Here is a 14,762-nt window from a genome sequence, read left to right on the forward strand (position 1 = left end):
TAGATTTTTTCTTTTTTTTAAAGGCATTGTTGAATGTTTATTTTGAGACACTCCTTGACAGCAGGCCTTTTACATGCATTCTTTTATCTTCACAACCACCAGATGAAAGAGAAATTATTCTATTTTACCAAAGACAGATTTTAAGCTCATGAGGAAAGGTTAAGCTATGAATTCCCGGAATCGGTCTTCCTCTTTATTTCGAAAGCCTCTGTAAGACAAGGCCCCTGTTTCAAACGCTAGTTTTCTCCACTGCACCTAGCACGGAACTCTGCACGTGGTAGGCGCTCAGAAAGTTTGTGCTGAAGGAAGGATGTGGATTCTTAAGTCAAAGCTCCGCGCGCAAAGCCTGGGAGCAGAAGCACCAGAGGGCGCCCACGAGTCCACCCACCCGCCAGTCCCCAGGGCCCAAGCCGGACCTCAGGCCTGGGTGCGGCCCTTCAGCCCTAACAGCTGCTCGCCCCGGCAAGAAGACAGGACGAGCGGAGCCCCCTGTCCTGCGTCCACCACGCCCCCTCCCCAGAGCCCTGCAGCGCAGAGGCGCTGGGTGCGGAACGACAACACGACATCCTGTTTTTGGGGCCCGCGGCCCCGCCTCTGCTGATCTTGTCTTTTCCCGGGGTGCTGACGCCAGCTCCCCTTCCCCCAGTCTCCCCACCCTCCCCAGGGGTCTGGGGCCTTCCCACTGCTGAATCACCACCACCGCGCACTCCCCCGGGGCTCGGGGCAGGGGTGGGGACTGCCCCAGCCTTGGCCACCGCTCGATCCCTGGGGTTCGCTGAAGGCACCAGGCCTAGGGGCGCCTTTCTCAGCATCTTCCCGCGGAGGCTGGTGGGGGCGAGATACGGGGGAAGAGGACAAATACCTAGCGCCTAGGGTAGGGCCTCTGCTGGGGTTGGGTGGGGTGGCAAGAAGGAGGCGGGAGACCTAACCTTGGGAGGCATGACTTAAGAGCCTAAGGGCCAGAGGGCTTGGGGTGGGGGAAGTGGGGAGCCCGAGACTGGGCCGGGGACGAGGCTGGGGGGTGGCCCACGCAGGAGGAGGTGAGACCCGCGGACTTCCTCGTCGGGCCCCGCCCCGGCCGGCCCCACTCCCGCGCCCCGCCCCGGCCGGTCCGCCCCCCCCCCCCCCCCCACTTCCTCCGGACTCCGGCTCTCACTTCCTTCTCGAGCCCGGAGCCGCTGCCGCCGCCCCCAGCTCCCCCGCTTCGGGGAGGGCACCAGGTGAGGCCCGGCCGGGGCTGGCGGGCAGGGGTCCGGGGAGGGGAGCCGCCCGGCCTGGGACTGGTCGCAGGCCTGGGAAGTTTGCTTGCCGAGGCCGCGGGCGGGAGGTCCTCGACTCAGTCCAAGTTGGGCGGGTGCGGCCGGGCGGGGCGGGGACCGGGCCACTGCGAGCCAGCGGAGGCTCCATGAGAGTGGGTTCCCAGCGGCTGTACCGGCTCTCCGGAGCTGCAAGGGACCCCTGAGGTCCGAGGGTCCCCAGCTCCGAGAGAACAGCCACTGAAGTGGAAAAGCTCAGAGCTGGGAGATGAGACTCAGAGGTGGGGTGTCCTCAGAAGTTGTGGGGTGCGTTCAAAAGTGTGAGGGGAGAGGGGCCTCTGGGTTGGAGAGGGCGCTCCGTCTGCTCTGGGCAGTTGTGACATTTGTGAGGCTGAGAGGGGGGCGGTGTCTGGGGCCCCCGAAGCCCGGGACTGCAGAAAAAGGGCTCTCTCCTTGTAAGATCATGCCAGTCCAGACCCCCACTCTCAGGCTGCAGCTCAAGGGTCCCCTGCACTCAGGAGGACAGAGGCGGGGGCCGGAGGGGAGCCCTACCCCAGTCTTTCTCTCTGTATGTCTGTTTTTCTGAGGCCCAACCTCACCATCCCTGGAGCTAAGCAACAGGTACTTAGTAAGCAAACATCTGCTGGTATTTAGTGACCAGAGCCTGGCCTTGGTTTTGGGGGAGTAAACTGAGGAAGGAAAAGGCCTGGTCTTGCCCTGTGACTGGCAGTGGAAGGACTCTCATTCGGAGGTACTAATGGTCCCGAACAAGTTTTTTGTGGCTTTTGGGAGGCAGCAGGGGTTCTGGCCTTTGAGGGAAGATTGGTAACCATTTCCTAGTCTTCCTCTTTATTCTTAGTCCCTGAATTCTACACATTCTCCTGTTGTCTTCCTCCACCTCTTCTTTAGTCTCTACCCACAAACCCTCCATCACTCTCTCCTCTCATCCCCTTCAGTCTCTTTTCCCCCAAACACACAGCCCCTGCCCTCGTCTCACCTGTGGGCTCCTGTGTTCATCTTGGTACCCCATAGCCTCTCCCCTCCCTTCCCAAGCTTCTGGCTGCCGCACTCATATCCACCCTCTTGCTTCCTCCATCACCCCTCATTCGTCTTGAGCCCTCAGCCTGTCACCCTCGCTCTGATCCCTTCCCTCTAACCCACTTATCTCCAGCTTTGGGGGCAGGATCTTCTGTAGAAGACTTGGTGAGTTGGAGAGTCTTTTCAAGCATCCCTAGCTTGAAGAGGCAGGCTGCAGCCTCCCAGTGATAGAGATGATTAAGGGCTGGAAAACCTCTGTGTGTGTGCAAGTGTCTATGTGTCTACATCTTTATCTCCTAGAGACAAAATAACTGCCCTCAGCCTTGAGAGGGCCCAGAGCAGGGGAAGCCAGCCGAGTGAAGGGAACCTGCAGTGGGTGAGGTTGTGGTTAGGTGGGAGGAAGCAGTCTGTAGCAGTCAGGGTAGCGTGACACAGGAATAAGACTAGTGAGAGAGGCCGTGGGAAATCAAAATCACCCCAACCCTTGGGTGCTTGATCAAGAGGCCAGGCCTGAAAGCGGAGAGACAGCCTGAAGGTCCTTACTCCAACACCTGCTGGTTCCAGCATCACCTGGCAGGGAGAGTGGGACCAGCTGGGTATGATGGAAGGACAGGGAGGGGGCAAAGGCAGGATTTTAGAGGGAAGACTACAACTGGCCTAACTTTAGTCTTAACTTTTGAATCAGAAAAAAAAGAATGTGAGGCAAAGGTGTCTGTCTCTTCTTCCCTGCTGTCTTCCAGGGCCTAAACACATATCCTGGTCTGGCTCAGGGCCTTGGTGACCACAAAGCCCTCTGGAGTTCTGCTGAACCCTTCAGGCAACCTTAATATTCCCCGCTCTCACCTAGGACTCTACTCCCTCTCTCAGTAATTTCTCCCAGGTGTAACCTCAGTCCATCCTGGCTCTGTAAGATTTTGTTATTTTCATTCTTGAGCTCCTTCCTCAAGCCTTGGGATGCATGCTGAGGGATCTTTCATCTCTCTACCTCCAGTGTTCTGTATTCATTTCTCTCTACTAGGAAAAAAAAAAAAAAATGGAGGGGAGCAAGTGCTACATTTTGGGGATTTCCCAAGCACAGCTAAATTTAAGGGCTATCCCTATTCAGTCCTCTTCCTGTCTCGCACTTGTCCCTTTGCCATAAATTGTTCCTTCTTCCAGTCCTGCCCTTACAGTTAACTGAATCTCCTACTCTCATTTCTGGGAGGTAGAGAGGTTTGGCTCCAGGAGGAAACCTCAGACACCTGCATAAAATCCCCGCTCAGGGAAGGACGTGCATACAAGGCACTTAGCCAGTGTCACAACTCAATAAAACCCCAGGAGTCCTGATTCCCAACCTGGCAAACCAGTATTTATTTTAGTATTCTGCATAACTCAGCAACTCACAGGGTTCTGAAGATAAAGACAGGATGGATGAGACAAGTGTTCTCCCAGGCAAGATCTGCCTCCCTCGGAAGTTTGAGCTAACTGCAAGAAAGTCATTGCTGGGAAAATATGACCTGAGCGGGAGGGATATAAATGGGGAAATATCATCGTGTGTGGGGTGGCTTCAACCTAGGAGGCTGCTGTTGAGGTCTTGGCTAAAGAAGTATGGTCAAGGTTGTGACATGAAAAGAAGTGGCTGATGTGAGATTGTCAGAGATCCTGGTTGGGAATCTGGAATATGGAGAGCTGTTCCTGGCAAGATGGAGAGCAGATGAGGTGTCTGGTGTGAGCTTTTAGGGGGGCACGAGCAGGAAGATACGAGAGGTTGTGGCTATGGTGAGACAACTGGAAAGATAGCAGGTTGAGGATAGCTGGGAAACTGAGAAGAAGAATGGGACCTGGGCCCAGACTGAAAACCCTTCCCTGCATATATAGTGTAGACCCATGAGTGATAAGGTTTGTAGGGGTCTGTGAGAAGAGCTAAGGGGGAAAACCAAAGACAAAGCCTGGGCCACCTCCTCAGATTAGAATGGTTTTCCTGTCCAGCGTCCAGCTTCCTCTTTTGTCCTCATCTCATGGGGGAGGGCATCTCTCCAGGAGCTAGAGGCCAAAGGAGGAGCTTCTCAACTGGGACAGGGCAAAGGTGGCTGGCTGTTGTAAAGTCAGTGCTAAATCATGAATGCCCCAGGATGGGCTAGGCATGAGAGCCTGGGAACTTAGATGCAAAAAGGGCTCAGACCTAGGTCAACTTGACCCCTTTGGCCTATTTCCTGAAGGGATAAACCATGGTAGGATCACCCTGAATGAGGTCTGAGAGATTAGCAGGCCCATTCCCAGGCCAGAGTAACAATCCTCACCTTCTCCCCTTTGTGGAACTAATATCAGGCTGGAGGTTAGGAGACTCAGGTCCTTGTCCTGGATCTGCCACCAACTCTCTATATAACCCTGGTCAACTTAGCTCTCTTGGCTGCATTTCAGCATTAAGCAGTTGCATGTCAATAGCTCCTATCAATACCTCTATGGGCACATTCACTTGAGCATGATAGCTCTGACTCTCCCTCCCCTAAGAAACTCCTCATAGCAATACCCCCAACTCTGGGCCCTCCAGTCTCACCAGCCTGATGTGACAGGACTGAGTAGTCTCTGCGTATGTGTCCAGAGGCAGAACTGTGACCCTTTCCTGGAAACCAAGCATTTTTACAGGTTGAGAGATAAGAAGAGGGCAGCGAGTGTTGGGGATTTTGCCAGGGGACAGCAAGATGGGGGAGTACCCTGTCTCTTCTCCTCCAGCTCTGCCCCACTGACAGTGGAAAATAGATGCCGGAGTTTCCTCCCTGATGTTATTTTCCCTTGTGGAAACCCCCTCAGGCTTTGGGTGGAGCTGAAGGGACTGGGCAGCCCTGGGTCTCTCTGTGGGTATTTTCAGGTGGGGGAGGCAGGATTGGTAGGGTGGCATTTCTGTACAGCCTCGTGTGAAATTAGCAAAGGCAAAGGAAGTGCCATTTCACAGGCCTTTCATGGGGCCCGGGGACTGTTGAGCTGCTGCTAGGCGGGGAAGAGGAAGCCAGTATGTGAGCCTTCCTCTGTGCTGCTGGGTGGGGGAGGGGCAGCTTCCTTGGCTCCCCCAGCCAGAGCTGTCCTGACCCTGGGAGTCACCCTTTGTGGAACACCCTAGGTGTTGGGACAGTGAGAGGAGCTGGGAAGGAATTGGGACTTGGTAAAAGGGTCCCAACCCCACCCCCCACCAGCCTTCCCAGCTACAACTGTCTTGTTTCCTCCTCCTCTCCAGCCCCTAGTGGGTGGCATCAGCTCTCTCCTTCTCTTACCCTACTTGCTGCAGTGCAGGATCCTTTGCAGGGGCTGAAGGATGGAGAATGGCAAGAGATAGAGAGTCCTTCAGCATGGATTTTTTTTTAAGGCTGGGAACTAGGCTCTCTTCGGTTCTACCCTGCTGATAGGGAGAAGGGGAAGAAAGAGAGACTCAGCCGTTGGCCTGGTCCCAGCCCCACACTGACCTCATGTCTCCCCCAGCTTCCTCCTCCCAGCCCAGCTGCAGCCAGCTGTAGCCCCTTTGAGCCTCTTCATACCACCTCTCCTCTGTTTCTCCCTTCAAAACAAATAACAAAGTTGCAGAGCTTCTGAAACCTTTCCAACAGTGCCCCTACCCCTAGCCTCATCTTTGACCAAGAGTCTTCAGATACTCCCAATCCTTAGCCCATTAGGACCACTTTTCCTACCTATCTTCTTCATCACTTCAGAGCTAGCTCTGCCTGCCTTGCCCCTCACCCTTTCAGTTGAGGACAAGGCACTCTCACTTGTGTGTTTGTTACCCCAACTTTGTGCTCCTCAGGATGAGGAAGAAATTTGATTACCTTTGTCTTGCATCTTCTGGTCGTAGAGGTTCTTCCTTGTTCCTAGCATCAAAGTCTATGGATTGATGGGGGAGGAGGTGTGTGTCAGTCTGCAGCTTTCACTCAGCCCTGGAAAGCTCAGCTGAACTTCTGGAAATAAACAGGACAGATTTCCCTCCCTGTGAGGCATCCAGTTAGTTCAGACTAATGAACAGCACAGACAGACAGTGCTGGGGAAGGTAAGGCAGGAGGGGAGTTGCTATGATGTCCTGGAGAAGCTGGGGAACAGAACTGGGCCTTGAAAGACTGGAAGGATCTGAAGGGGATGAGCCACATTGCAAGAAGAGGAACTACCATGTGCAAAGACATGAAGGACAGATTGAATTGATTCAGTTATTTACTGACAGCCACTGTGTGCTGCGCTCAGCCTAGGGAGGAGTCAGCCAGGACCTTGCCCTCTAGACACTCCCAGTGTAATGACAGGAGATAAGATTCAGGTCAGCCTCTACATGAGGTGAGAATGTTCCTCTGAGAGAGACAGGGACCAGACTTTGGATGGGATAAGTCACTTGTGACTTGGATGATTTATAAAAACTTTCCTGGAGGAGGTGGCACTGGTGATTGGCTTTTCAAGTATCACTACTTGATGTGTTTTAGGGAAGAGAATGTGGAGGCCACTTTATAGAGGATCAGGGTGGTATGGCCAGAGCTAAGGACTGAAGTACTCGGAGATGGATTACAGTTAGAATGAGGTTCAGGGAGGGCTGCAGAAGGGAGCCCCATGTTAGGGAGGCAGGTTAGAAGGCTGTAGTAAGTTCTCATTGCTTCCACACTCACCCGTTGCTTAGGGCCCATTTCTCCCCTCCCCCACTCCCAGTTGGGACACTTCCCCTGCTGTAACGGCCACAGAGATCAGGCAATCAGGCTGCTTCCTTCCCTCCCCCCTCCTGGGCCTGCCTGGGCCACATCCCAAGGCCAGGCCCCACTGGGTGTAAGCCTGGGTTCTAGGGACCACAATCAGACAGGGTGAGCCCCCATGAGCTGTGCCTCCCATGGGCTGTACTCCCTCCTGGAGCCAAGTCAAGCTGGTACTGGGAAGAGAGATTTTTGCCTATCCCAGTCATAGCTTTTGGCTCTCATTGCTGTTCAATAAGATTCTGCATTTCAGAATACATACAACAGATACAATTGGCTGTGTATGTGTAGTGGGCAGGGGAGCAGTCTGTCCAGAGCTCAGTAATGAGGGCAGGTGTATGCAGATCAGAAGGCAGTGGTTGTACACTCCCATGTGCCCAGTGCTATACACTCAAAGCTTTTCTGTCATTGAGTCGAGAGAAGCCCAGGCTGTAGTATTGGAGGGGCATCCACAGCTGGGAAATTTATGTATATGCATGTCTATTAGAACAGGAGAATCCCACGGAGCCAAAGCAGGGTTAAATTTCCATAGCAGGCCATGCTATGGATATCCAAAGAATTCAGTAGCCTCATGGGACTGTGAGAGTTAAACTAGGCCTTGAGGAGTCAGGAAGATTTGAGAAGGGAGAGGGAATGGCAGCAGAGGGAAAATCAAGAGTAAAACTTCAGAGGCAAGAATGATTCTGGCTTATGTGCATAGGACACTGACGACCCCTCTGGAGCAGGGAGCTGGGAACTCACATGCATTTAATCTTTATAACAACCCTATGATGTAGGTACGTTGCTGCTGCAGTTGAAAGATAAGGAAATTGAAGCTGAGAGAGGCAAGTCATCATAAGGCCAGAGTCACACAGCTAATAAAGGTAGAACCACAATTTAAACTCGTCTATGTGAATCTAAAACCTCTATCAGATTATGAAGTTTTGTTGTTGTTGTTTTTTTTTTTGAGACAGGGTCTCATTCTCTTGCTCAGGTTAGAGTGCCGTGGCATTAGCATAGCTCACAGCAACCTCAAACTCCTGGGCTCAAGCGATCCTCCTTCCTCAGCCTCCCAAGTAGCTGGAACCACAGGTGTGCGACAACACACCTGGCTAATTTTTTGCTCTGGCAGCTCTCAAATTCCTGGGCTTAAGTGTTCCTCCAGCCTGAGCCTCCCAGAGTTCTAGGATTACAGGTGTGAGCCACCGTGCCTGGCAAGATTAAGAAGAATTTTAAATGCCAAAATGACGGACCAGGCATGATCTGAATTAAATTAGGGGGGAAAAGCCAGAACAAGTCATTGTAATTTGGCTAAAAACATATACATCTGCAACCATTTATTTATTCACTAATTTTTTTTTTCTTTTTTTGAGATGGGGGTCCCATTGTGTTGCTCAGGCTGGAGTGAGGTGCCTGTTCACAGGCACAATCATAGCACACTATAGCCTCAAACTCCTGGGCTTAAGTGATTCTTCTGCCTCAGCCTCTTGGGTAGCTGGGACTACAGGTGTACACCACTATGCCTGGCTAACTGATTCTTTTTGAAAAAGCCACCTAGTGAATAAGTCATAGTCAAACCCCAACCCCAAACTCTCCTGATGTGGCCTCCTGTAGCACTGACATCGCTCCTTCCTATTTGGCACAGGTTAGACCCTACCTTTTAGCATATGCACTCCTGGGAACTTATTCCACACAGTTTAGGACAAAGGATTTCAGAGAAAAGAGTTGTCTTGGGAAAAAGGATAAGGGTCTGATCTAGACCTGAATAGGAAGAATTAGGCTGATGCCACCACATAGACAAATGCATACTTAGTGCTTCCTGCCTCTTAGGATGGAAAACCTTGTTCCTGTCACCTCCTGTGTGCACAGCACTTCAGTTTACAAAGCATATTCATTCCCATACTCGAGATCCTGAGGCTGGGAGGGCTAGTATTATTACTTTCGTTATGCAGATAAAGAAACTGAGGCTCCAGGAAGGGAAGTGACTCACCTGATCAAGGTCACACAGTTAGCTAGTAAGGGGTAACTTGGAGGCTATGTGATGCATTGAGGAAAGCATAGGACTTTGGGTCACAAAACTGGTTTGTGTCCTGGCTCCTGCACTAACCAGCTGTATGATGTTGGGTTACTTTAACTGCTGAGTTTGTTTTCTCATCCATAAAATAGGAATAGTACTAATAGGTTGTTATAAAGATCAAATGACATAATACCATGCAATCTGTCAAGGCTTGTACCAGATGGGGGCTTTTTTATCAAGGGTCAAGGAAGGTTAGCAAACAGATTAGCTCAGGACGTCAGATTCAGGTATCCAGTGCTCTTGGCCCTATACTACACTGCCTCTGCCCTGCTTGTTTCTGGACACTACCTTACTCATAATCCTTTTCCGGTGTCAGTCCCTGTTCCCTTGCCAGCCCGGAAGCTACCCTCTCCCTCCCCTCTCCTTTGAGGGCTGATTTACTGATTGCTGGTTGATAACCACCTCCCTAGAGAGCTGTACTTCCAGTCTCTTGGGCCTTGTGACTGCCGGCCAGAGTTCCCTCTTTGCCTTCTTGCCTGGGCCAGCCCAGTGCTGGGCTTGTGGGGGAGAGTTCTCAGTCATACTGCCACACCCACTCCCCTGCTCTGTGTGGAACTGAAGATTACAGGCCTCGGAGTTCTGCTTCGAAATGCCAGTGCTGCCCAGATAATCCAGTGGACACAAGTAATGGCACCTGCCCCCAAGGCTCTTTAAGTCTTACTTCATCCATCTAGTGCCCTTGTCACAGGTATTTTCTCCATTTCCTGGATAGGAAAACTGAGGCCCAAAGAGGGTAAATGCCTCATGCTTGGTTGCAGTGAGTCAGCAGAGCTGGGGCTAGAACCCTCTCGACTCCTAGTCTGAGGGTTCCACTTGACTCTCCACTGGCCTAGGGGGCCCTTATTTCCTTCCCTGACCCACTCTCAGAGGGTCTCTCTCTGAATGTCCAGAGGTTGAACACACACACACTTATTCATATAAATAAGATGGAAATATTTTTAATATGAACCAGACTGTCAACCTCATAGTGTGAAATCATTTCCCTCCCAGCTGATCCCAGGGGAAGTTGTGGCCTGGGAGGGAGATGGGACCAAGCTCTGGGTCCTTCACAGCTCCCACACCACCAAAGTTCCCTTTCTGCTTCCCAGTGGGAGGATTCTTCCCCACGCCCATCTTGGATCTTTTTTTAAATTTTGAGATGAAGTCTCGTTCTCTCTCCCTGGCTAGAGTACAGTGGCATCATCATGGCTCACTGCAACCTCCAACTCCTGGGCTCAAGCAATCCTCCTGCCTCAGCCTCCTGAGTAGCTGGGACTACAGGATCATGCAACTACACCCAGCTAATTTTTCTATTTTTTGTAGAGAGGGGGGTCTCGCTCTTGCTCAGGCTGGTCTGAAACTCCTGGCCTCCCAGAGTGCTAGGGTTACAGGCGTGCCCATCTTTGATTTTTGAGGCTCTTAAACCAATTAGGAGCCTGAACCAATGAGGTCAGGCTCGGGGGAAGGGATTCCCAGACCAGGGTGTAGCCTTGCAGTATGGAAAGTGAAATGGAAAAAGTGGGCCGGTGGTGACAGTACTTTGGTGGAGGCAGGGATACTCAAGGATTTAATTGTATCTAAAAGAGGGCTACCCTCTCCCAGAGAGCAGGACCAGGTTACGGGAGAGAGTTAGGGAAAGGAAGTCACATACTGGCCAGCAAGAGTCCTCCATGGCCAAGAGGAAGTAGCCCATGAGAGGAGGACCCTTGCCACAGCAGTATAAATAATCACAGGGTTTCCGGAAGCTCTGTCCTATTCCGGAACTCAGAAAAGCAGTTCCTTACCCCAAGGCCCTTGACCTGCAGAGGGGACCACAGTGGTGGCTGGAGCTGGGACTCTTTCTCTCATATTCACCTGACTAATAAATACAGCAGCCCATTTATTAGGCACCTCCTATGTGCCATGCCTCATGCCAAACACCTTCTACATATTAACTCATTTCCTATTCTGAGCAATTCTAATGCAATAGACAAGATTCTCCCCATTTTACAGATGAGGAAATCGAGGCTTAGGGAACTCATACATTGTCAAGATCATACATAGTTGGTAGACCTAAGATTAGAATCCTGCCAGTCTGACTCCAGCATCTGTGTTCTTAGTGATGGTGTTTTAATGGCACTGTGTTCTCTACCCAAGAGCCTGGAAGCCCCTGAAATTTTTCAGAAACATATTCCATGGTCTCAGGAAAGGGACAGAAGATTGAGGGAAAAATCAAGTTTTTGTCTTGCTCTTCTGTTCATCCCTTCTGTCTGGGCTTAAAAGATCTGCCCCACCCCACCAAGGGCCTTGAGAAAAGATGCTAACATCTGGGAGCCTCAGCCTCTACCTCATTCATCATAACATACTCAGATTCCAGTCCAAATCCTGGCCCCAGCTCAGTCTCCAGTATTCCCCTGCACTGAGTTGCCAATCTGAGTGTATGTAGCCAGATAGGGTTTTCCGTGCTTACAAGAATGATGGGGTGAGCTCTTTCCCTTTTCCCTATCTCCAGAGCACCCTGTATTGGGATAGGGCAGCTGTCTAAAGAATTGTGCTCCTAATTCAGTGGGTTTCTTACTGTACCTTTTCGCACTCAGTAGCCAAGATGTCAGATTTAGAGAAGTTGAAACATCAGTGTACTGCACAGGGTGGGCCCTTAGTTAGGAGAGGTTCTACCCATAGCTGTATCCCAGAATAACCTGGGAAAGCTGCCCTGTGCCAGACCCCTTTTCAGTCTCCTGGTAAGAGGGGTCCATATTTAGTAGAGGATATGGTAGATCACTAAACTTGTATACCTTCTTTCTGTGTCTATATTGCCTGGAGAAAAATAAAAATAGCTAATACTAACCAGGCACTGTTCTAAATGCTTTACATGTATTATATAATCCTCACAATAACCCGATGAGGTGGGTATTACTTTACCCCCCCAATTTTATTTTATTTTATTTATTCATTTATTTATTTATTTGTTTATTTATTTTGAGACAGAGTCTCACTCTGTTGCCCCTGCTAGAGTGCCGTGGCATCAGCCTCGCTCACAGCAACCTCAAACTCCTGGGCTCAAGCGATCCTCCTGCCTCGGCCTCCCGGGTAGCTGGGACTACAGGCACGTACCACCATGCCTGGCTAATTTTTTCTATTTTTTTTCAGTTGTTTGGCTAATTTCTTTCTATTTATAGTAGAGATGGGGTCTTGCTCTTGCTCAGGCTGGTCTCGAACTCCTGAGCTCAGGCAATCCTCCCGCCTCGGCCTCCCAGAGTGCTAGGATTACAGGCATGAGCCACTGCGCCTGGCCTACCCCCCCACCCAATTTTACAGATAAGAAAACTTGGAGAGGTTAAGTAATTTGTCCAGGGTCACACAGCTAGAAAATAGCAAAACCAGGATCTGACCTTAGTTATTCTGGCACCAGAGCTTATGTGCTTGCCACCATGTTATACTGCATCTTTACAGCATCTTTGCTTGGTCTCAGGGCTTCTCATTGTGTCTCTGTCTCTGTGATGTCTGTCTTGATTGGATTGCAGGATGGTGTCAGCTTAAGGGAACAGAAGCCAGTTTCCCTCTATGTGCCTCCATCCTTTCTTCCCAATGGGTAGTGTAGTGGCCTCCCTAACCAAGAGTGTCCCTTCCATCTGTCCACAGGTCACTGCATCCAGAGGGACCCAGAAGAGGGAGGAGGCACTGCCTCCACTACAGCAGCTGCACCTACGATGCAGAGCATCAAGTGTGTGGTGGTGGGCGATGGGGCTGTGGGCAAGACGTGCCTGCTGATCTGCTACACAACCAATGCCTTTCCCAAGGAGTACATCCCCACGGTGTTCGACAATTACAGTGCACAGAGTGCAGTTGATGGGCGCACAGTGAACCTGAACCTGTGGGACACTGCGGGCCAGGAGGAGTATGACCGCCTTCGCACACTCTCATACCCTCAGACCAACGTCTTTGTCATCTGTTTCTCCATTGCCAGTCCGCCCTCCTACGAGAATGTGCGGCATAAGTGGCATCCAGAGGTGTGCCACCACTGCCCTGATGTGCCCATCCTCCTGGTGGGCACCAAGAAGGACCTGAGAGCCCAGCCTGACACCCTACGGCGCCTCAAGGAGCAGGGCCAGGCACCCATCACACCGCAGCAGGGCCAAGCACTGGCCAAGCAGATCCACGCTGTGCGCTACCTCGAGTGCTCAGCCTTGCAGCAGGACGGCGTCAAGGAGGTGTTCGCTGAGGCTGTCCGGGCTGTGCTCAACCCCACGCCAGTCAAGCGTGGGCGGTCCTGTGTCCTCTTGTGACCCTGGCACTCAGCTCGGAGGCTGCCCCTGCCCTCTCCCCACCAGTTGTGCCTTGGCGCCTTGTCTGCCCTCAGCTGTGCCTTAAGGACTAATTCTGGCACCCCTTTCCAGGGGGCTCCCTGAATGCCTTTTTCTCCTTGGGGAGGCCTGCAGAGAAAGGGCTTTGGGCCCTACCCTCCTCTGCTTGGGAACATCAGGTATTCTCATGAGTACACCCAAGCCAAAGTTGGACCCTTCCCCAAGAGTCCAACCCAGTGCCCCCCTCCCCATTTTCTGCTACTGACCAGTTCATCCAGCTTTCCACACAGTTGTTGCTGCCTACTGTGGTGCCTCCTCTCAGGTTAAGGGCTCTCAGCCATCTCTAACCTCTGCTCTCGCTGCTCATGGAATTGTGCTCCCAAGAGGCTCTCTTCCTTCCCCAAGGAAGGAGCTACAGAATCCTGAGAAGACGAATGTGCCCTAACCTGCTCCCATGTGCCCAGGCCGTATGCATCCGCTGACCGACTCAGCCCCCATGTTCCTGGGGGCCTTTCCTACCCCCATCAGCATCAATAAAACCTCCTGTCTCCAGTGGCCCCGGCTCCTCCCTGTGTGCTGGGCATTAGGGGGTGGGCATGGGCTAGGGCTTCCTAGAGACTGGGAGCCTTTTGTTTCCTCTAATAGGGGACAGGAGACAATAGACTTCATTGTGGTCCCCCAACCACCCCCCAATTTCCCTAACAAAGCTCTGGGCTCCCTTGGGCCAGTCTTGCCCTGTGGCCCAGTTGCAGATGCTGTACTGCACTAGGACACAAAGCTTGAGGAAAGACTTCATCTAGGGCTCAGGAAGGGAGAGGTTGAGAATCATCAGTTTGAAGGCAGGTACCCTCAGCCATGCATCTGAGAGCTGTACCCTGACACCCCCAAGGGGACAGGTCTTTGTTGACAAGAGTACTAGCTGGAACCCAGACCTCTGCCTCAACTGAAGACTTGCAGGTATCCCAGCTTCCAGGCTTGGAGTCATTATAAGGATAGCTCAGTTACTCCTGTTTATCAAAATGAAGGCTTTGGTCAGCCTTAGGAAACTCCAGGACTCAGGAGGGGTTGAGGGGCTGCCACTTAGAATCATACCCTGCCATGGACTTATTCCCTCCATGCTGGAGCCCATTCCTCTCTCAGTTCCTGTCAAAACAAGATGAGCCCCAAGAGCAGTAAGTCTTGCCCAGACTGTTGGCAAAAAAAAAAAAAAAAAAAATTTATTTTCCTTTAAAATAAAATGTACAGCCAAAAGAGCTCAGGATCTGGGGTAGTAGGGAAGATGGAGGAATACCAGGGAGCCCATTTTGGGTTAGGGATCTGTGCCTCTGACCTTTCCACCTCATACTTTTGCAGAGGAGGGAGGGTCTGTATGCCAGAAATTTCAGAAGGGAAGTAAATGCTGTGCTGGTACTTTTCTGGAATAGGTCATCCTTTAGGTACAGAACACCACCTCCATCGGATG

The 14,762-nt window shown here is 51.7% G+C and overlaps 1 protein-coding gene across 1 annotated transcript; it reads left to right on the plus strand.

Moving 5' to 3' along the window:
* Positions 1-1,136: 1,136 nt before the first annotated feature.
* Positions 1,137-13,855, plus strand: RHOG (ras homolog family member G). The gene is made up of 2 exons (XM_012645730.1): positions 1,137-1,220; positions 12,639-13,855. Exon 2 carries the CDS (start codon positions 12,707-12,709, stop codon positions 13,280-13,282), a length of 576 nt encoding a protein of 191 aa, XP_012501184.1. The 5' UTR covers positions 1,137-1,220; positions 12,639-12,706; the 3' UTR covers positions 13,283-13,855.
* Positions 13,856-14,762: the final 907 nt, after the last annotated feature.

This window comes from Propithecus coquereli, unplaced genomic scaffold, assembly GCF_000956105.1.
Source record: "Propithecus coquereli isolate 6110/MARCELLA unplaced genomic scaffold, Pcoq_1.0 Scaffold235, whole genome shotgun sequence".
Lineage (NCBI taxonomy): Eukaryota > Metazoa > Chordata > Mammalia > Primates > Indriidae > Propithecus > Propithecus coquereli.

Bases quoted from the DNA above. Each gene is read 5' to 3' on its own strand.
- RHOG (XM_012645730.1), top strand. From the start codon at position 12,707: ATGCAGAGCATCAAGTGTGTGGTGGTGGGCGATGGGGCTGTGGGCAAG.